General features: G+C 41.4%; 1 protein-coding gene across 1 annotated transcript in view; it reads left to right on the top strand.

Annotated features, from left to right (window-relative positions):
* Positions 1-4,454: 4,454 nt before the first annotated feature.
* SPG11 (SPG11 vesicle trafficking associated, spatacsin) overlaps positions 4,455-23,594 on the top strand; it is a 72,699-nt gene continuing 53,559 nt past the window's right edge. The window contains exons 1-8 of the mRNA XM_065940718.1: positions 4,455-4,675; positions 7,070-7,254; positions 8,114-8,338; positions 10,015-10,216; positions 13,875-14,012; positions 14,205-14,653; positions 15,792-15,937; positions 23,284-23,416. Coding sequence (XP_065796790.1) covers positions 4,473-4,675; positions 7,070-7,254; positions 8,114-8,338; positions 10,015-10,216; positions 13,875-14,012; positions 14,205-14,653; positions 15,792-15,937; positions 23,284-23,416 — 1,681 coding nt within the window. The 5' untranslated portion in view covers positions 4,455-4,472. The remainder of the gene's footprint in view (positions 4,676-7,069; positions 7,255-8,113; positions 8,339-10,014; positions 10,217-13,874; positions 14,013-14,204; positions 14,654-15,791; positions 15,938-23,283; positions 23,417-23,594) is intronic.

The raw sequence follows: 23,594 nt of genomic DNA, 5'->3' as shown, positions 1-23,594 counted from the left end.
TAGGCAAAGAGCAGTCTGGAGTTGAAGGAAAAGGTCAGGGATAAAGACACCGAAGTGGTAGCTATCATCACACAGAGGTATTACAAGTTAGGAGAGAGGGAACGATGATACAGGAAGAAAAGTCGCCCTAGGGGACTGAGGAGGCGTCATGTGTGGGAAAGGATGGGGAGAAAACTAGGGGTTACCAAAGTTGGGGGGGGAAACTATTCAAGGGGCGGGCAGTGTGGAATGGAGAGAGAGAAGTAATGGTTGGTTTTGGCATTTCTGCTCACTGACCTTAAGGGACAGCTGAGTTGGAGATGGTGGCCTGAGCAGAAAGGTTGAGGGAAGGAGAGAGGGGTTGACTACAGAAAGAGGCAATTTGGAATCTTCTGAAAAGGAAGCAGAGAAATTTTGACAGTAGGTAGTACTCAGTGTAGGTTTAAAGACTATTTTAAAAGTGATATATATACTATGTGTATATATATATACATATATATAATCATGAAAGCACATATATATTATCATGAAAGCACTCCTATAAAGGCATGGGGCAAGGGTAGGCACGGTGGAGAGAAAAAGTTTACAAATTCCTACAACAGGAGGAGGATGGGAAACAAAGCACAAACAGGAGTTGGCCTTTGATAGTTGTGTGACCCCATAGACTGTGGAAGAGAAGGTGTTATGAAAGGCACTGCTATCCTTAAGGAGACTTTCCCAAAATGCCTACTACCCACCTCTTCTTGCCCCCTCTGCTGTGATCTTGGGTCATATAGTTCTTAAAGGAAAGAGAAGTAGGAAACAGGAACTCTACCATTTCCACCCTTTCCCCAGCCTGTTATTAATATAATGGTATTATTTGACATCAGCATCAAGTCAGCTCTACCATGATGAATTGGTCTAGTCCCAAGGACACTGCACCACCCAGGGTCTGTAAGCAGAAACAGCAGCCCAATAAGCAGTGGAGAAGGGAATGGCAAACCACTTCAGTATTCCTGACTTGAGAACCCCCACGAACAGTAATGAAAAGGCAAAAAGATAGGACACTTAAAGATGAACTCCCCAGGTAGGTAGGTGCCCAATATGCTACTGGAGATCAGTGGGGGAAATAACTCCAGAAAGAAAGAAGAGACGGAGCCAAAGCAAAAACAACACCCAATTGTGGATGTGACTGGTGATGGAAGTAAAGTCCGCTGTTGTAAAGAGCAATATTGCATAGGAACATGGAATGTTAGGTCCATTAATCAAGGCAAATTGGAAGTGGTCAAACAGGAGATGGCAAGAGTGAACATCGACATTTTAGGAACCAGTGAACTAAAATGGACTGGAATGGTTGGATCTAAATCAGATGACCATTATATCTACTACTGTAGGCAAGAATCCCTCAGAAGAAATGGAGTAGCTATGATAGTCAACAAGAGAGTCCAAAATGCAGTATTTGGATGCAATCTCAAAAATTACAGAATGTTTGTTTCAGAGGCAAACCATTCACTATCACAGTAATCCAAGTCTATGCCCTGACCAATAATGCTGAAGAAGCTGAAGCTGAATGGTTCTATGAAGACCTACAAGACCTTCTAGAACTAACACCCAAAAAAGACGTCCTTTTCATTATAGGGGACTGGAATGCAAAAGTAGGAAGTCAAGAAATACCTGGAGTAACAGGTAAATTTGGCCTTGGAGTATAGAATGAGGCAGGGCAAAGGCTAATAGAGTGTTGCCAAGAGAATGCACTGGTCATAGCAAACACCCTCTTCCAACAACACAAGAGAAGACTCTACACATGGACATCACCAGATGGTCAATACCGAAATCAGACTGATTATATTCTTTGCAGCTAAAGATGGAGAGGTTCTATGCAGTCAGCAAAAATAAGACTGGAAGCTGGCTGTGGCACAGACTATGAACTCTTTATTGCCAAATTCAGACTTAAATTGAAGAAAGTAGGGAAAACCACTAGACCATTCAGGTATGCCCTAAATCAAATCCCTTATGATTATACAGTGGAAGTGACAAACAGATTCAAGGGATTAGATCTGGTAGAGTGCCTGATGAACTACGGAGGGAGGTTCGTGACATTGTACAGGAGGCAGTGACCAAGACCATCCGCAAAGAAAAGAAATGCAAAAAGGCAAAATGGTTTTCTGAGGAGACCTTACAAATAGCTGTGAACAGAAGAGAAGTGAAAAGCAAAGGAGAAAAGGAAAGATATACCCATTTGAATGCGGAGTTCCAAAGAAGAGCAAGGAGAGATAAGAGAGCCTTCCTCAGACAGCAACGCAAAGAAAAAGAGGGAAAACAATAGAATGGAAAACTCTAGAGATCTCTTCAAGAAAATCAGAAATACCAAGGGAACATTTCATGCAAGGATGGGCACAATAAAGGACAGAAATGGCATGGACCTAACAGAAGCAGAAGATATTAAGAAGAGGTGGCAAGAATACACAGAAGAACTATACAAAAAAAGATCTTCACGACCCAGATAATCACGATGGTGTGATCACCAACCTAAAGCCAGACATCCTGGAATTCGAAAGCAAGTGAGCCTTAGGAAGCATCATTACAAACAAAGCTAGTAGAGGCGATGGAATTCCAGTTGAGCTATTTTAAATCCTAAAAGATAATGCTGTGAAAGCGCTGCAATCAATATGCCAGCAAACTTGGAAAACTCAGCAGTGGCCACAGGACTGGAAAAGTTCAGTTTTCATTCCAATCCCAAAGAAGGGAAATGCCAAAGAATGCTCAAACTACCACACAATTGTACCCATTTCACATGCTAGTAAAGTAATACTCAAAATTCTCCAAGCCAGGCTTCAGCAATACATGACCCGTGAACTTCCAGATGTTCAAGCTGGTTTTAGACCAGGCAGAGGAACCAGAGATCAAATTGCCAACATCCGTTGAATCATAGAAAAAGCAAGAAGAGTTCCAGGAAAACATCTGCTTTATTGACTACACCAAAGCCTCTGACTGTGCGGATCATAACGAGCTGTGGAAAATTCTGAAAGAGATGGGAATACCAGACCACCTGACCTGCCTCTTGAGAAACCTGTATGCAGGTCAGGAAGCAACAGTTAGAACTTGACAAGGGAACAACAGAGTGGTTCCAAATAGGAAAAGGAGTATCTCAAGGCTGTACACTGTCACCCTGCTTATTTAACTTATATGCAGAGTACACCATGAGAAAAGCTAGGCTGAATGAAGCACAAGCTGGAATCAAGATTGCTGGGACAAATCTCAATAACCTCAGATGTACAGATGTCACCACCCTTATGGTAGAAAGTGAAGAACTAAAGAGCCTCTTGATGAAAGTGAAAGAGGAAAGAGAAAATGTTGACTTAAAACTCAACATAAAGAAAACTAAGATGGTACCTGGCCCCCATCACTTCATGGCAAACAGATGGGGAAACAGTGGAAACAGTGACAAGACTTTATTTTGGGGGGCTCCAAAATCACTGCAGATGGTGACTGCAGCCATGAAATTAAAAGACACTTGCTCCTTGGAAGAAAAGTTATGACCAACCTAGACAGCATATTAAAAAGCAGAGACATTACCTTGCTGACAAAGGTCCAACTAGTCAAAGCTATGGTTTTTCCAGTGGTCATGTGTGGATGTGAATGTTGAACCATAAAGACAGCTGAACGCGGAAGAACTGATGCTTTTGAACTGTGGTGTTGGAAAAGACTCTTCAGAGTGCCTTGAACTGCAAGGAGATCCAACCAGTCCAGCCTAAAGGAGATCAGTCCTGGGTGTTCACTGGAAGGACTGATGTTGAAGCTGAAACTCCAATACTTTGGCAACCTGATGGGAAGAACTGACTCATTGGAAAAGACCCTGATGCTGGGAAAGACTGAGGGCGGGAGGAGAAAGGGATGGCAGAGGATGAGACGGTTGGATGGCATCACTGGCTCGACCGACATGAGTTTGAGTAAATTCCGGGAGTTGGTGATGGACAGCGAGGCCTGCTGTGCCGGAGTCCATGGGGTCGCAAAGAGTCGGACACAACTGAGCGACTGAGCTGAACTGAAGAAGTGGATAGACAGGCAGGGGCTGGCCTCCGTAGATGGGCGGCAGCAAGGGTGAGAGGGCAGAGGATGACCTAACATTGGAAATAGTTGCCACGTCCCTCTTCGGCCCCTAACGAAGACCCCCGCCACCTTTCTCGCCGTGAAACAAAGGAAGACACGCTTTCGCTGGGGTGGGCGGCGGGGGGCGTCCCGAGGCGGGGACCAGGTCGGCGCACCGCGCAGGCGTGGGACGCGATGGGGGTTGGGGGGTCACGTGGTGGAGAGTGGGTCGGACGCACGGCGCAGGCGCACGACGCGGCGGGGGTGGGGGGTGGGGTCACGTGGTGGAGCGGGTCGGACGCACGGCGCAGGCGCATGACGCGGCGGGGGGGGGGTCACGTGCTGGAGAGGTGGGGGGGGGGGAGTCGGATGCACCGCGCAGGCGCACGACGAGCTGTGCTGGCCGGAAGGGGCCGCGGGCAAGGATGGCTGCGGAGGAGCGGGTGCTGCCTGTTTTGTTGGTGCCGGTCCCCGCCGAGGCCGTAGGGCGCCTGGGGTTCCGGGCGCAGCTGCACAGAGACCAGGCGGTCCTGGGGAGTCTGACGGCCGCAGGCAGCCTTCACGTGCTCCCCTTGGCGCCGGGCGGCCGAGGTGGGGGCGACTGCCGCTTGGAAGGCTGTTTTCGGCAGTAAGAGCTGCGGCCGGGCCGGGCGGTGAGGGAGCGCGCTTCTGCTGGCCTGAGGGCGGCGGGAGCGGAGTGACGGCGGGGCGCCCGCCCAAGGCGGGCCCGGCCCCCTCGTAGCCGCAAGACGGTCGTGTTCGCCTCTCCTGTTCCCGGTGGGCGGAGACCGCACCCAGACCCTCCGCACGCGGGGAGCTGTATGAGTCCCTGTTTGGGCGCTGAGCTTTTTATTCGTTCGACATAGTTCGATTTCTCGTCACCGTGCTGTACCCCACTTCCAATTTCTTCAGTTAAATCTGTTGAAGATGCCAGCTGGGGGGCATCATCTCATTTGCATTGTCCTGTTATTATTCTAATGCGCGATACATAGAGCTGTTTCCTTCACGCTTGGGTTTCCTCCCCCCGCTCCCCTTTGAAGAATAGATAGAGCCTGCTTTTTCTACTCATTAACGTATTTTCCTGACTAGTGCTTATTATGCGCGCTGCTCGTTACCTAGGAGTAGTGCCTGAAAGATGTAATGAGACAGTTCTTAATACACTTGAGGCTGTATGGTCGGTAAGACAAAGAAACAATTTCAGTCATTTGTAACTCTTATATTTTTTATCGTTAAGTTTAAGAGTGCCTTCCGAGGCTTTGGAGTCTTTAATAAAACGTTTTAGAAATGTTCTCTTTACGACTTTAGTAGCCAAAGAAGAGTCTTGGAATTTCCAGGTCTTGTAACAGTGCCTCACAGTAGAGATTCGTTTGCTAAATCCCTGAATGCTTCAGTGGGTTTCATGTTTTCTTTATTCCTGGTCTCTAGCTGCTAGGAAAAGGATTCTCCCTCATCCGTAAGTTAGTTGATTCAACGTTGTTAAGTACCGATAAACACAGTCCTGTAAAGAGAGGAATGAGTCAGAGATCCTAACAGAAAATAAGCAGAACTGACATGAAATAATCGGGGGCATATGTAAGCTATTGCATGAAATTAGTGGGAGGAAGAGCATGGAGGACAACGTTTTAGCTTTTTTTTTTAATTAAATTTTAATTCTAATAATTCATAGGGTAAAAATAAGGACAAATTTATAGGGTACAGAATTTGCTTCCTACTTTTCTACCAGTGGGGCTTCCCTGATACAAGAAGCCGCCTGCAATGCAAGAGAGTCGGACACGACTGAGCGACTTTTACTTTTCTGCCGATATCGCATGTCGGTAGACTATACCGATATACACGGTCTTTTGTATATTGTTGAATCACTGTGCATTCTGTAATCTGCTCACTGAAAAATCTGTCTTTCCACGTGTCAATATGGTCCCATGTGCTAATGATGTTACTCGTTTCACAGTATTTTGCTTTTAAACATATTTTAATTTGTTTAGCCATTTCCATATTTGACATTTTCAGATTTCAGTGTAAATAGTCAGGTACTGGCTGTTTATGAAACAACGTCATTCTAGGTATAAAGGCAAAAATACAAAATGTCAGTATTTTTTCCTCTGACATAGCACTGAGTTCACTGTTTTTAGATATAAAATTTATTACTTTTGTGGAAAAAAGCTTTTTTAAAAAAAAGATGAAATTTTATCAGCATGGTAACTTCACCTGCATAGTTTTCAGAATCTGGGCTCTTTTGTTTTTAAATGTAACGATTTTATTTAATTTGAAGCTGTAGCATTAATAGCCTCTTTTCCTCCTTGTTAGCCATGTTGGTGTGTTGACTTTGTACTGCGTTTTAGATTTTATAACTGCACTGCCCCGTATGGTAGCCATTAGCCACATATGACTTAAAATTGAAAATTTAGTTCCTCGGTTGCACTCGCTGAGCATGTTTCAAGTGCTCAGTAGCCCCATGTGGCAGTTGGCTGCTGTATTGGACTTTGCAGATTCGTAGAACACTTCCATCTCATGAAAAGTTCTGTTGGACAGAGCTAGTCTATGATATGCCTCTTTAAAGTCTTCTAAGTCTATAAATACAAATAATCACTTTTGAAAGCATTTATGCTAGCAGAACATATTTTTTGTTAATTGTGAAGACCATCTTTTATAAATAATAGACATTTGGTTATTGAAACTTATCCTTGAGCATGACAGTTTCTTTAAGCATATCATCAGTTCGGATTTAGGATGAAATGGAATAAGAGCAGCCACCATTTCTTGCTCTTTGCCCCCTCTTCACCACCCACTCCTGTATTCTTGTGTTGCCCTGAAGGATGTTGAGGGGAAAGAAGTGAGAAAGGGGAAGGAGAAAGGGAAAAGGGGCCGAAATCTAGAGCAGATTACATTCCGTTAAGTTGTATATAGAATGAAAGCTTAGGTGAACCAAAAAGTTCTCTACTCTTTCTTTCATTTTACCCTCACCATTGTGGGTAAGTATTATTGTGGATGTCGAATATAATAATAGTCTAAACTTTTTCCTTAGGTTTGTATGGGAGGATTCTCGTCACAGTGGGACACCAAACGGCAAGCCCAGACTGCTTGCTCTTAGTGAAAATTATGAACTTCTCATCTATGAATTTAATTTGGAAGATGGAAGATGTGATGCAACCGTTTTGTATAGCTATAGTGAGGAGACATTGCAGAAGCTTGTTGAAGATCAAAATATCAGTAAGTTTTTGCAGGTAGTCTTTCAGCATGTGTGAATCTGCATTACTATGTAATTTTATATATTTCAGGAACAGTTCTTATAGAGGTAAAATCAGGGAGGGATATTTGCCCTGTCTAGTATAGTAGGCTTTAGCTACATGAGGCTGTTAAGCTGTTAATGTAGTTAATGTGAATTAATATGTCTTTTAAATGTCAAGTACATTCCAGATTTGAAAACTTGGTACTAAAAAAGTAAAATATTCCATTAATAGTTTTTGTATTAGTTACATGTTGATGTTTTGAAGATGAGTTAAATAATATAATAAAATTCGTTTTACCTGTTTCTTTTCTCAGTGCAGTTACTGCAAAATTTAAAATTATACATGTGGCTCACTTTCGTGGCTGACCTTTATATTTCTCTTGGTTAATCTGCTGATCTAAGCTGGTCACAGAGCTGTTTGCTACATTCTATCCTGAGGGCTTCAGGGAGCAGAAATCAAAGCACTCTGGCATCTATTTTTAAGGCGGCAGCATTCTTACCACCATGCTTACGTTCTTCTTCTCTTAAAAAAAAAAAAGAGTCTGATCATTCTTATGGGGGTCTCGTGGGTAAGGAACCTTTTTTAATCATCTTGTGGGTTTTTTCATCACACTCTGGCCTTAAACAGAAGGCACAGAGAGATCGTAGGTCATCTTTATTCATTCTGTTACCAGTGACCACTTGCTTAACTGAGTTTGATCAGTAATTGTCTAGAGTTGGACTAAGATAAATCCTGATTCTTTTTTGTCTCATCTGTTTGTGTTATGTTAACAGCACCAAATTTACCAGTTGTAAAATTGTGACCCGTGAGTTTGATGTAATATTCCTTTTGTTTTATAGGTATTTTCTTATTATCTTTGAGAATTCTGTCATTTCACGACAACACATCATTATTGTTCATCAACAAATGTGTTGTCCTGCATGTTATGTTTCCTGAAAGAGATACTGCGATTAGGGTACTCAGCTGTTTCACATTACCCTTACCTGCGCAGGCAGTGGACAGGATTATTGACACGCAGCTCTGCAGAGGAATTCTCTTTGTTTTGAGTAGTTTAGGCTGGATCTGTATCCTGTTTGGTAAAGATGTTGATGTCGGGGGGAGGAGAATACCTAGGAAAATGAGCCTTTTTAAGGCTTTTAAGTTTAGGGTCTGGGCTATAGGTGGGGTGATTAATTTTTCAGTAAAACTTTCAGAGAAAAAGCTGTTCATGAGTTTCAGATACTCAACTGCATTGCTTTATATTCCATTCAGGTATTTTTCAGTTTATAAATATATGTTTTTTCATAGTCATAATCATCCAGTTTATGTTTTTAAATTGGGTATATTCTGCATTACCCATTTATTTAAAATATTATTTATTAAATATCCATTTTGTGCTTGTTCCAGGAGGGATTTAGATGACTGCTTATGATGTAATACACACATTTTTGTGTATGAGTATAATGTTTATCTCCTACTGCCTCTAATGCTTCTGTTATATTAGGAAATTGTATGGTTTGCATAACCATTTTAAGTTTGTTTTTGGAAACTGTCACAGAATTTTTTGTCCTTAGCAGATTCATAGGTCACCAGCAGGATTATATTAAAAATTATTTGAAGATTGTTTGAAGAATGACCCCTTATAGTAGTGTTTTTAGAACTTTTATTTCATTTTTTCCCTATTTTACATATATCATTTGTATGCATGCGTGCTCAGTTGTGTCCAACTTTTTGGGATGTAGCCTGTATGTTCCTCTGTCCATGGGATTCTCCAGTCAAGGATACTGGAGTGGGTTGCCATTTCCTCCTCCAGGGGATCTTCCCAACTCAGGGATCACACACGTGTCTCCTGCGTTGTAGGCAGATTCTTTACCACTGATCTACCATGGTAGTGACCAGGTAGTAGCATTTTATATATGTCATAGTCTGTATTAAAATCTCTTTTGTAAAAATACAGGCTGTTACAAAAAGTGTTACAGAATATTGGGTTAACCTCATTTTTATTGCCAGATTACAGAACTGCGCTATCCGACATTGTAGGCAGTAGGCATAGGTGACTATTGAACACTTGAAACTGGCTAGTGTGACTGAGAAACTGAATTCTTAGTTGTATTTAATTACTTTAATGTCTGATACTTGATTCAGTTATTGGAGAACCTTAGAGTATGTTTGGAACGATTTGACTGTTCCAAGTTCTTAAGTATAAATTTTTGCAGTCTAAATACTGCAAAAATACTGTATTGGAACGAAAATTGTCCCAATTGAGATGTGCTATAAGTATAAAATAACTCAATTTGAAGTTTTGAAAAAATATGTAAAATGTATCAATGTTAATATTAGTTACATGTGGAGATAGTATTTTGGATATACTGGGTTAAATAATGTATTAAAATTAGGTTCCCTGATTTCTTCTTACTTTTTTAATAAGGCTGCTAGAAAACTTACAATGACAAATGTGCCTCACACTGTTTGTTTTGAAGAGCACTGTTGTAGAACACTAGTGGAAACCGTTAGTGATGTCTCGGGGGCTGGCACCGAGTGGAGATTCAGCGAGCATTGTTGAATAAACTCTCTGTCAAGTTGTTCATTGGGTCACTAAAGTCATGGTCACCTGGTTAATGTGATGGGTTCTTTAATGTCCATTCTCCTGTTGTTATACCTACAAGGTTGGAACGATGAAGTCTACAGCTCTGTCCTGTTCTGTGTTTTAAGTGTTTGGGCATACTTAAGACTGACATTTTCCTTAACTCTTAACTCAAAGACATTTTTGACATTGTGGATGGTAGACAAATAGCTCATGTGGATTTAGCACTTCCTCAAGAAGATATGTGTAATGAGCAGCAACAGGAGCCAGCCAAGAGTTCTTCCTTTACTTCACTGAAAGTGTCTCAGGACCTGGATGTTGCAGTGGTTGTGGGCGTCTCCAACACTGCAGTTGCTCTTAACTTGAATTTGTACTTCAGGTATGTGGATTACTTCCTTCTCTAATTTGAGGTAAATAATTAGAGCCATAAGAGGTTAAAAAATGTACTTGTTAGCCTTTTTTTTCTTTCTTTTAACCAGTTTTCTTCCTCTGTCTAGTTGATAACATTCTAGGTACTACGTAGTGAGCTTGTTACTATATAAAAATATGTACAGATGACCACTGGCTACTTTTTGTTTCTGGATGCATAGCCAAGTTTTTATTTTGATTTATATTTATATTATAGATAGCTTATGTCATCATATGTAAAAAGTAACCAAGCACAATTTTAAAAACTCTTAGCTATTATACATAATCTTCTCACTTCTTTCCAACACCAGAGTCGAAGAGAAATGGGATTTACCCTGTTAGAATTGTATCTTATGTGGCTTATGGTCCTGGCCACCTATGGGATCCACCTTTTTCCATCTTAGGATTTTCTCAGGTGTCTCCCGTGGAGGGCCCGCACCTGCAACTTTCTGAACATATTGGTGAAAATTGAGTACTTCTGTGTGTAGCTTTTTGATTTAGAAATTCTAGTTGCTTCTCCTCTTATGTTGGAAAGGAACATGTTTGTATCTGATTGTGCATATCCATGTACACAGCACCTATTTATTGCAACTTGCAAGTAGGCTAATCAACATTTATGACTTTCAGAATTAAGGGACGTTTCAAGCCATTAGGATTTTTGGTCCTAGCTTAGTATGAATGAAATAAACATATCCTTGAGTAATTGAGAATGCATTTCAATGAGTTAATTTCATCGTCACATATCAGCCAGAACTTCTTAGTACTGTGATTTTTCACTTGTTTTCAATGGCTTTTTAACATTTTTGTTTTTTTTAGAATTTTTAAGCCGGGATGATTATCACATTTTCAGATTGTATGCTTGTGTTTCAGCAGGCCATTTTCACTGACTGAAATACATGTTGTATATGTAGAGTAGGAGGTACCTCCTAATCAGTTTCCTTGGAAAACAGGTGAAGAGGAAGGAAAACCCACTTACCTCCCCTGATCCTTGAGTGCAGGGTTCTGTTCCTCTGGATGTTTTGGCAGTACCCCAGGAGAACCCTGAAGGGGGCACCAGGCACATTCCTTGGGACAAATTCCTCTGAACTCAGCCACGGTAACATCAGCCAGTGAAGAACTTCTGCTCCCTTCCCTGTAGTCAATTTGGGGATCTTTGCTGTCCATCTAAATGAACAATCTAGCTCTATTTGTTATTTATCTACGTGAGTGCTCTTTAATTAGTATAACTTCTCGAGGAACTTGACTCTGTATATTTTCTAAGTATACTTTGAAATCTAAAAGTATTTTTTCCATTCCTGCCTCGAACCCTAGTTCTTCCTTCCCGCCATATGGAATATCAGCCACCCCTTTTCGTTTTATCAAGTCCTATTCCCACTCTGAGATCCACCTCTTCTATGAAGTCATTCCTTACTAAAATCCCTTCCACTTGTGAATTTCTGCTCATTTTTTAATTTTTCTTCTCTTTCAACTTCTTTGGCACTTTTTGCTTTGAACTACAGTTTGGCACTTAATTGTGTAGTCTTTCATTACTTCTCCAATTTTTTGTGTTTCCTATAGAGTTTGTAAGCTCATGTAAGCTCCACATGATTTGTTCATTCAATTTGCTGTCAGTAACTTTTTCTTACAGTTTACCTTAGCTGTCCATTCTCATAGTCATAACCTGGGCTTTGTCAGTATACGAAACTATTCCTCCCCTAAATCACTCTTCCACACATGCCGCTCTGACCGCAACTTCCTGAACTACATTTTGCTCACTCAGGTACCCCCACTTGTCTTGTCTGACTTCACTGGAATTCCCATACACTGACATCGCAGGTGACGACTGCATCTCCCTCTGTCTTCACTTCCCTCTTTTTATAGCATAGATTCTGTGACCTGTCATTGTATTCACTTTTTTGAATGCGCCCTAAACTCTTGCTCCTGCTGTGTGATGGCACTTGGTCCAACACATTTTTTAATTATGTCTTACTCCCTGCATCCACACAACTGAGCTCTTGTGAGAACACCACAGATAAAAGTTGGTGCCACTGAAAGTTCACACTAATGCTTTATGTGGTCTCTCTGGCTGCCTGGAAACTTGACAGGGATTTTTTTCATGAGTCCATTTTTTTTTTTTTTACAGCAATGTTTTAAACATTCGTTTTTCTCAAACCTTTATTCATCTCTTTACCCCCAACTGTTCTTGGATGACCTTACCTCCTACTTTATAAAGGAAGTAGACCCCATCCACAGGAGCTCCTTCAGTTTCTCACATTAAATTTCTCACTTTCCTGCACTCATTTTCTCCTTCTTCTGTCCTGTTACAGGGAAGGGATTCCCTGCTCCCATGCAGGCCCATCCCTCTGTGTGTGCTCTGAATCCCATTCCTTCCCTCCTTCTCAGGGACCATTTTCTGTTTCCTGTCTTTTCTAGATCTCCAGCCTCTTAAGTATTAGATCCATGTCCATCTAATCACCAGGTCCTAGTCATTCTAGCTCCTCAGGGCGTCTTGAATCTTTTCCACTTTTCTTAACTTTTTTGTCATCACTTTGATCCATGCTGCTGTCATCACTTATCTGAACTAGCTTACCAACCTCGTAATTGGTCTCACTGTATCTGTTCTTCCCCCCTCAAATCCACCCTCTATGGAGTAGCCAGAGTGATGTTGTTAAAGTGCACATCTTTTCAGAGTGTAGGCAGGTATGAACATGTGGGGACAGAGTATATCTCTTTTATTGGCGGGGGGACTGCTTTCTCCACAGATCATATTTCTTCATTTTCACCCTGCCTTCTCTAACGTCATCTCCTTGACAAATGCAAGTCACGCTGTTACCTTCAAATTGTTGAAACGGTTAATAATTTAACTCAGTGCTCGGGGGTTACGTACATCCCGGTCTCCCACAGCCACTCCCCTGTATCTGATCATACGGCTTCTCTGCTTAAAGCCGTCCTCTAGCTTCTTTTCCTCCTTCCCCAACATGAAAGCTAACAATCCTTAGTAGCCCATAAAGCCTGACCCCATTTGTCTTTTGCAGAGCTCTCCAGCCTCATCTTACATACACTGTGCGTCCACACCTGCACTCAAACCTTGCTTCCCTAGTTGTTACATGTTTCCCTGGTCTCAGCCTAAATCTCACTCTGTGGTGGTGGGCGATTAAACGCCTGGGCTTACGTCACATTTACTTGGTTCAGACCCAGCTGCACTGTTTCTTTGAGCCTAAGTTTCTGTAGCTACAAAACTGGCTTATATTTACCTTAGAGGGTTGTTGAAAAATTCAAATACATTAGTTCAGGTAAAAGTTTTTACCTTCACATCTACATTGTAGTAGATAATACATGCTCTTGTCTCTTCATAAAACAAACTTCCCCTAAGGGTAAAAATTTTTTTAATTGATGTAATTGCCATATAATGTTATATTATTAGCTTCATATACACAACATAGCTTTATCAGTGTGTCTGAAGCAATGGAGTTAAGGCGTCTAGGTCAGGGAAACTTACTGTCTGTACTGTTTCTGCTCTGTAACACCTCCACACCGTTTCCCCTTCCATTTTTAAGGGGCAATAACAGAGGCAACAACAGCAGAGGCAATAACAGGGATTTGGGTTTGACCATCATTTTTTTACCATGGCTATTGTTTTTAAAACATAGGCAATACCCAGGACACCTGTTATGTGAAAAAGCTCTACAAGACATCCCTATTGAAGGTCCTCAGGGGATAGATGAAGATGATCCTGTTAATTCTGACTACAACATGAAACTGACCAAGTTTTCCTTCCGAATTGATAGGTACAGAAAGCTCCTTTTTAGGTTTACTTTATTATTTTCATTTGTGTGTGTGTGTGAGGCTGACACCAAACCTTTTCACTTAAGCCTTTACAGAGTAGATACTTTTATTTCCCTGAGTGCATTTTTGCTTGGTTTAGTGCCTCACTTTCTGCCTTTCACTGTCACAGATGTGAGTTCTGTCCTGTCTCCCAGGTCTTGGAAAGCCCAGCTGTCATCACTGAATGAAACAACAAAGAGCTCTAAGCTGGAAGGTTCCTGCTGTGCTCCGTGGTACCAGGATGTTTCACATCCGGAGTCCCCCGAATCTGGTAACTGCGATACCAGTGTGTCAGAGTGGGCCTTCATTCCACAGGATGTGACGTGCAGCCCGTGTGATTTTCCACAGAAAGGCCCTGCCAGGACCAGTGATCCAGGAAGAGTGTGGAAAAGGATGCACATCAGGGGACAGGAGGAGTCCCTTGAGCTTGCCTGTGTGTCTGTGACAGGCTTCACTGCACTGTTCACTTGGGCAGGCGAAAGGACAGGCTGGACCATTGTCCTGTGGGACTTGGAGACCCAGAGCACGCAGTGTTTTTTGCTGGGCAAAAAATGTGTTCCTGTAGACAGTGGTGGAGACCGGCAGCTGTGCCTCGTCTTGACAGGTGAGGACATCTTTTAACAGGTTGAAATCCACGCTGAGGGCTGCCCTAATGCCAGTTTTACTTCTGCTGCCTGAGTGGTGCTGGTGCCTGCTCGCACCTCTGAGCCTAAGCTTTGATGGAGAAATATTCAGTGTTACTCTTAGTACTGTTGTCCATGTGTTTGATTTTTAGTTAAGATTAATTCTGCTCAGCTAAATGCTTAGGATACTAAGTCAGAGTTTAAGAAAGGTTGGTTTTTAGCCTAGCAAGTCTTTTACGGGACTTCAGTCTGTGTAGGCAGAGGTTGCAAGCATGCATGGACCATGTATGAACTCAGATTTATTTTGTTTGGTCTGCACTACCTAGACTTTTTAAAAAGATTTTATTATGAGCATGTAAAGTTAAGAGGATTTCACACAATCTGGCATTTCAGTCATTACTGAAAGATTAAGAGATTTGTCCCACTGGCCCTCATCCCTCCTCCAATTTATGCATTGAAGCCAAATTTCAGTGGTCTTAGATGGGCCAGTTCCTTTCAGGTTGTTTATTTTGTTTTGTTTTTGTTTTTTATTTTTTGGTTGTGTTTCCTTGTACTTCTCTCCCCGCCTGCTTGGCTCCCATAGGTATTTGGGTTTGGTGTGTCAGATACATGTTGATTCAGCATTTATGCCATAATTTCCTGTAAAGCTGCTGAGTGTTCTGATTGAACTATGTGTTTCTTCTTCAGTATCTCAATTTTGGTAATCATGTATTTCTGTGTATCAGAGCATGCTATTAATTGCTTTATTTTGGTAAAGTTTCCAGGTATTGATTGTGCAAGATACAATTTTGTACATTATACAAAATACAATTATACAAGATTATACAAGAGACAATTAAGGCAGTATTGATTATGCAAGACTCTACAAAGTAGAGAGGTTTAGTGCTATTTCATAGGATGCATTGTTATGAGAATTTGTCTTGTGTTTACTGTTTTGAAAAATGAAATTATTCTTTGAAAAATTATTATGAATTTATTAATTGAGGTCATTAGTTACCAGTACCCAATAAACATTAGTAATTACAATGCTGAAGTATTGACTAGTTAGAAATTAATTCCTGTCATAACACTAAAACCTAAGTCCTAATAATTTATTAAAGCTGACTTTTTGTCTTGTAGAAAGTGGACTGTCTCTGATTTTATTTGGTTTGACTCAAGAGGAATTTTTAAATAGGCTGATGATCCACGGAAGTGCCAGCACTGTGGACTCTCTCTGTCATCTTAATGGTTGGGGGCGGTGTTCCATCCCCATACATGCGCTAGAGGTAACAGAATTAAGTGTCTGTAGTATGATGATGTTGGATTATTTTCTGTTGTTTACTCTTATGTGGCTAAAGATTTGGGAGATACATGCAACCTAGCAACAAAAGATATGTAGCCTTTACCCATCCTTTTGCTTAGTTTTGGCTATTTCATTACCCTAATTCTGCTTAGTAACTTACCCTTTTTGGCTTTGAAGATAATATATTATAATGAACACTGTTTAAGAAAGAAATCTGACTGTGGCTCAGATCGTGAACTGCTTATTGCCAAATTCAGACTTAAATAGAATAAAGTAGGGAAAACCATTAGACCCTTCTAGGTATGACCTAAATCAAACCCCTTACAATTATATAATGGAAGTGACAGATAGATTCAAGGGAATAGATCTGATAGACAGAGTGCCTGATGAACTGTGGACGGAGGTTCATGACTTTGTACAGGAGTCAGGGATCAAGACCATCCCCAAGAAAAAGAAGTGCAAAAAAGCAAAATGGCTGTCTGGGGAGGCCTTACAAATAGCTGTGAAAAGAAGAGAAGTGAAAAACAAAGGAGAAAAGGAAAGATATACCCGTCTGAATGCAGAGTTCCAAAGAAGAGCAAGGAGAGATAAGAAAGCCTTACTTAGCGATCAGTGCAAAGAAAAAGAGGAAAACAACAGAATGGGAAGACTAGAAATCTCTTCAAGAAAATTAGAGATACCAAGGGAACATTTCATACAAAGATGGGCACGATAAAGAACAGAAACGGTATGGACCTGACAGAAGCAGAGGATATTAAGAAGAGGTGGCAAGCATACACAGAAGAACTGTACAAAAAAGCTCTTCATGACCTAGATGATCACGACGGTATGATCACTCACCTAGAGCCAGACATCCTGGAATGTGAAGTCAAGTGGGCGCTAGGAAGCGTCACTACAAACAAAGCTAGCAGAGGTGATGGAATTCCAGTTGAGCTATTTCAAATCCTAAAAGATGATGCTGTGAAAGTGCTGCACTCAATATGCCAGCAAACTTGGAAAACTCAGCAGTGGCCACAGGACTGGAAAAGGTCAGTTTTCATTCCAATCCCAAAGAAAGGCAATGCCAAAGAATGAATGATCAAAGTACCGCACAATTGCACTCATCTCACACGCTAGTAAAGTGACGCTCAGAAGTCTCCAAGCCCAGCTTCAATAATACGTGAACCATGAACTTCCAGATGTTCAAGCTGGTTTTAGAAAAGGCAGAGGAACCAGAGATCAAATTGCCAACATCCAGTGGACCAAGGAAAAACCAAGAGTTCCAGAAAAAACATCTATTTCTGCTTTATTGACTATGCCAAAGCCTTTGTGTGGATCACAATAAACTGTGGAAAATTCTGAAAGAGATGGGAATACCAGACCACCTGACCTGCCTCTTGAGAAACCTGAATGTACGTTAGGAAGCAACAGTTAGAACTGGACATGGAACAACAGACTGGTTCCAAATAGAGAAAGGAGTGTGGCAAGGCTGTATATTGTCACCCTGCTTATTTAACTTATATGCAGAGTACATCGTGAGAAATGCTGGGCTGGCTGACGCACAAGCTGGAATCAAGATTGCCAGAGAAGTATTGATAACCTCAGATGTGCAGGTGACACCACCCTTATGGCAGAAAGTGAAGAAGAACTAAAGAGCCTCTTGATGAAAGTGAAAGAGGGGAGTGGAAAAGTTGGCTTAAAACTCAACATGAAGTAAACAAAAATCATGGCCTCTGATCCCATCACTTCATGGGAAACAGTGGCAGACTTTTATTTTGGGGGGCTCCAAAATCACTGCAGATGGTGATTGCAGCCATGAAATTAAAAGACGCTTACTCCTTGGAAGGAAAGGTGTGACCAACCTAGGTGGTATATTAAAAAGCAGAGACATTACTTTGCCAACAAAGGACCATCTAGTCAAGGCTATGGTTTTTCCAGTGGTCATGTATGGATGTGAGAGTTGGACTAAAAAGAAAGCTGAGCGACGAAGAATTGATGCTTTTGAACTGTGGTGTTGGAGAAGACTCTTGAGAGTCCCTTGGACAGCAAGGAGATCCAACCAATCCATCCTAAAGGAGATCAGTCCTGAATATTTATTGGAAGAGCTGAGGCTCCAATACTTTGGCCACCTGATGCGAAAAACCTGACTCATTGGAAAAGACTCTGATGCTGGGAGAGATTGAAGGAGGGAGGAGAAGGGGACGACAGAGGATGAGATGGTTGGATGGCATCACCGACTCAGTGGACATGAGTTTGAGTAAACTCCAGGAGTTGGTGATGGACAGGGAGGCCTGGTGTGCTGCAGTCCATGGGGTTGCAAGGAGTTGGACACAACTGAGCAACTGAATTGAACTGAACTAAAGAAAGACACCACCCTTACGGCAGAAAGTGAAGAGGAACTAAAAAGCCTCTTGATGAAAGTGAAAGAGGAGAGTGAAGAAGTTGGCTTAAAGCTCAACATTCAGAAAACTAAGATCATGGCATCTGGTGCCATCACCTCATGGGAAATAGATGGGGAGACAGTGGAAACAGTGTCAGACTTTATTTTTTTGGGCTCCAGAATCACTGCAGATGGTGACTGCAGCCATGAAATTAAAAGACGCTTACTCCCTGGAAGGAAAGTTATGACCAACATAGATAGCATATTGAAAAGAAGAGACATTACTTTGCCAACAAAGGTCCATCTGGTCAAGGCTGTGGTTTTTCCAGTGGTCATGTATGGATGTGAGTGTTGGACTGTGAAGAAAGCTCAGCGCCGAAAAATTGATGCTTTTGAACGGTGGTGTTGGAGAAGACTCTTGAGAGTCCCTTGGACAGCAAGGAGATCCAACCAGTCCATCCTGAAGGAGATCAGTCCTGGGTGTTCATTGGGAAGACTGATGCTGAAGCTGAAACTCCAATACTTTGGTCATCTCATGTGAAGAGTTGACTCATTGGAAAAGACCCTGATGCTGGGAGGGATTGGGGGCAGGAGGAGAAGGGGACGACAGAGGATGAGATGGCTGGGTGGCATCACCGACTCGGTGGGCATGAGTTTGAGTAAACTCCGGGAGTTTGTGATGGACAGGGAGGCCTGGCGTGCTGTAGTCCATGGGGTCGCAAAGAGTCGGACAGGACTAAGTGACTGAACTGAACTAAACTGAAAGAAAGAAAAAGTTACAAAAGATGGAGGCAACAATAAGCTAATGAGAATAAATGAAGTGGAAACAAGCTATGGGAAGCTCAAGCAGGAGTGATCATTCATTCCTGGTTTATCTTCCCCACCACTCTCATCCTGCTGTAGTAGTGACATACCTGAATTTATACAGCATTTTTTAGTTCACCCACTCCAGTATTCTTGCCTGGGAGAGCCTATGGACAGTGGAGCCTAGTGGGCTACAGCCCATGGAGTTGCAAGAGTCAGACAGGACTTTAGGGACTAAGCAGCAAGAATGTAGTTCACAAACACTCTTTTCTGTGCATCCTCTAAATTGTGCTAAAATAACCACAGGTGACCAGTTGGGTAGTTTGTATTCATTTCATTTTACAGATGAAAAACCTAAGACTCAAAACGATTGAATGGCCCATAGCTGTACTAATAAGGCAGGAGCTAGAGTCAAACTCAGGGCACTTTCTACTGTACCACGTAGAAAGGTTGAAAACTAGAAGTTAATAAAGTTATATACCAAACTTGTCTTTTAGTGGCAGCTTTATTGAGATACAGTTCACGTACAGTAACTTTCACCTGTCTATGGGTAGCAGTATCATTCACCTACGAGTGATTTTGAGTATGTTCAGAGTTGTACAACCATCCTCACTGTCTAGTGTTTTCACTCTCACTTTTTTCACCCCATTAGCAGTCACTCCCAACTCTTCACTCACCCTCATTTCCACACACTGATCTGCTTTGTCTGTGTGGCCTTTTGTGACGACTTCTTTCACTTAGCTTGTCTTCAGAGTTCATCCATGTAGCGCCTGTCAGGACTTCACTCTTTTTTATGTCTGAGTAGCTTTCCATTATGTGGATACAGCACATATTTTTAATCCATTCATCATCAATAGACATTTAGGTGGTTTTTCCTTTTTTGCTATTACGAATTCTCCTACTGTGAAAAGTGGTGTACTAGTTTTTTTGTATCACCATATTTTTTTGTTTCTCCTGGGTATACACCTGGCAGTAGAATTAGCAAGTTATTTTAACTTTTTGAGGAACCACCAAACTCTTTTCCACAGTGGCTGCACTGTTGAACACTCCCAGAGCGAGGTAAAGGAGTTCCAATAGCTCCAAATCCACTTGTTTTGTCCAGTTTCGTTGTATCATAACCATCCTAGTGACTGTGAAGTCAACATGAAGTGGTATCTCATCGTGGTTTTTACTTGCAGTTTCCTAATGACTAATGTGTTTTCATGTGCTTTTTGGCCATTTGTATTGTGTATCTTTGGAGAAATGTCTATTTAAATCCTTTGTTCATTTTGTAATTGTAAATTGAGTGCTTTGTCTTTATTGTTGTGTTCTAAGGGTTCTTTACATATTCTAGATACTAGACCCTATCCTATTCCGTGGGTTTTATTTTCAGCGTCTTGATGGTGTCCTTTGAAACATAAGTTTTTAATTTTGATGAAGTTAGTTTACCTGTTTTAGGGAGTTTTGTGTTTGTGTTTTGGTTTTTTTTTTCAGTTACTTGTGCTTTTGGTGTCATATCTTAAGTAACCAGTGCCTGTTCTCTGAAGTCATGAAAATTTACTCTTATAAAGTTATGAGTTTTATTGTTTTAGTTTTTGCATCTAATTCTTTGATGCATTTTGATTAATTTTTATATATGGTAAGTGGAAAGGACCCAACCTCATTCTTTTGCATGTAGGTTTTCAGTTGCCAGTACCATTTATTGAAAGACTTACCTTTATGTACTACAAAACATGTATTATAGAGAATTTAAGAATGAGAAAAAAAGAAAATTGGTCTCTTATAAATCTGTTATCCCAAAGTAATCATGTTTATTCTTGGGTTATTTCCTGTAGTTATTTTTTCTAAATATTAATGTTAATAATCAGGTGCTAGCTCATTAATTTTCTTACCAATGGATAAAAACTATTATTATTTCCATTTTGCAGTTGAGGGAACATAGAGGTTAGGAATCCTAATTCAGATATACTTGGACAGTAACTGGTAGTCCGAGGGTTTGAACCCAGGCAGTGTGACTGCAGAGCCTCTGCCCTTATGCATTTTATGTCCGTGTAGTTAGTTTAATTAGGCTTAGGTGGCATTACAGCATTGCTTTGGCCTTAGTCTCAAACAGCGTACAAATGAGTTACTTTGTTGAGACTCAGGTATAGCCTAGTAAACACTCAGTTTTCACACATGTTCCATATGAAAGTTGAACATGCATTTTCCAGTTGTCACAGTGTTCTTTACTTTCATCAGAAGTAGTTAGAATTTTCATACTTTGCTCAGTTTATCTTAATCTCTTTGAGTCTTTGGGTAATGCAGCTCACTATTTCTCTTTTCAGGTAGGTCTAATCTGGTATTCAGTACATCCACTGAGTTTCAGTTTTTATTATTTCTGGAATTACTATTTAGTCATTATTTTTAAATGTGTTATTTTGAAACTTTTTTCAAATTTATAGAAAAATTGTAAAAGTTATAAAATGAAAATCCATTTACCTCTTTTCCATTTACCAACTGTTAACATTTTGCCACTGGAGCAGGAAATGGCAGTCCACTCTAGTATCCTTGCCTGGAGAATCCCATGGACGGAGGGGCCTGCCAAGCTACAGTCCATGGGGGTCACACAGAGTCGGGACACTGAGTGACTGACACAACAGTTTGCCGCATTTGTTTTCACTATATGTTACTTATTTTTGCTGAACTATTTGAAAGTTGCAAACTTAATAACTGTTTTGCAACCGTATTCTAACTTAAGCATACACAGTTTAGTTTTTCCTCTCACTGTGTAGTGGGAAGGCAGGGTCTGTTTCCTGTCTCCCTCAGGGAAGTCCCTTTCTTCTCTTCTTTTCCTCCACACATAACTTTCACCAGTATGTACCACCCAGCCTACCTGGCCTCACACCCAGAACTCAGCCCTTGGATTCTCAGTGTGGTCCCCAGACCAGCAGCATCACATCTTCTGGAGATGTATTACAGATGCAGATTTTCAGGCTCCACCCCAGACTTAGGAAATCAGAATATCTGGGGACTGGACTCAGCAGCCCACGTTTGAACAGGCTCTCCAGGTGATTCTTCGGTGCAATGCTTTAGCCCCGGAGTGGCAAACTTCTCTCCAGGGCCAGAGACCCCAGGCAGGTTTCTGTTAGGACTGCTCAGATGTGCCCTTGTAGCCACTGGCAATAGGGAAGTGGATGGATGTGGTTGTTTTCCTGTAAAACAAAGACAGGGAGCAGTTGAATTTGGTTGCTTTGCCCTGTTTTTCAACCCCTGCTTCAGGCCATCAGAAATCTGTTTTTAATTCTGAAGATTTTTGTCACTGTCTTTTCAGTTCACCTGAGCATTTAAAGGTATAAACACACACACACACGCGCATGCACATACACCATCATTGACCCTTAACAGCATGGATTTGAGCTGCGCAGGGCCACCTGTACCAGGATTTTTTCAGTAGTGAGTGCTACAGAACTGCGCACTCAAAGGCAGGTTGAGTTCATGGGTGTGAAACCTTGTTCGGGGGCATGGCTGTAGAGTTACGCATGGGTTTTCCACTGTGTAGGAGGGTCAGCGTCCCTGACCCCGAGTTGTTCAAAGGTCAACTGTGTATATAATTTTCAATCTATGATTTTTAAGTGTTCTTTATAGAACAGTTTCCTCAGATTCCTAATTAGAAACAGAAGTCTGTATTTAGCCTGCTTTTTCAGTTTAACTTTGTACTAATCTGCTGTAATATTTTAATTCAAATAGATTGTAACTTAACTGTGAGGGTGATCCCCAGGTACCTAACTTTGCATGGTTTTAGAATTACAAAATGGTTGGGAAGATACCCTGGAGGAGAGGCGGCGCGGGGGGCGATTTACTCCAGTGTTCTTTTCTGGAGAACCCCATGGATTCTCCTGGTAGGCTATAGCTCATTGGGTTGCAAAGTGTTGGACTGAAGCGGCTTAGCATTTGGCATGCACAGAGCTAGAAGTGTTTTCTTTTCAAACCTGTTTCTGCTGAAGCGGAGACTTCTGCTCCGAAAAGCTAGAGACTTGCCCTAGGTCACAGTCGTCAGAACCCGCAGGAGAACTCAGACGCTCCCGCAATGTAAAGGTAACCTTGTATCTCTGTTAGCACATTAAATTGTAAAGTTTTAAAAAGCAATTTGTATCCCGATTTTTTTTTTTTTACTATTGTAATTTTTTCCTGATCTCCTCCCATTGCAGGCAGGTATAGAAAACCGCCAGCTGGACACAGTAGATTTCTTTTTAAAGAGCAAAGAAAATCTTTTGACTCCATCCTCAAAATCTTCTGTATGTGACCAGTTTGATCACTTTGCCTCCCATTTATATTTAAAACGTGAGTGGAATGAAGACTTCTATATTTGTATTTATCGTTTTTCCTTTTTAATCACTTTCAAATTATTGTTATGTTTTCTGGTGACTTATTTACTAGCCATCATGTTACTAGTCATCATGTTTTGTCTACTTTCTGGACTCTTGAGAGAGTTGTGAGAATCTGTAAATGCTCTCTTTAT

The sequence above is a fragment of the Muntiacus reevesi genome, chromosome 7 (assembly GCF_963930625.1).
Source record: "Muntiacus reevesi chromosome 7, mMunRee1.1, whole genome shotgun sequence".
Lineage (NCBI taxonomy): Eukaryota > Metazoa > Chordata > Mammalia > Artiodactyla > Cervidae > Muntiacus > Muntiacus reevesi.
Note: the sequence above shows the minus strand (reverse complement) of the source record. Positions and strands in the feature narration are given on the sequence as shown.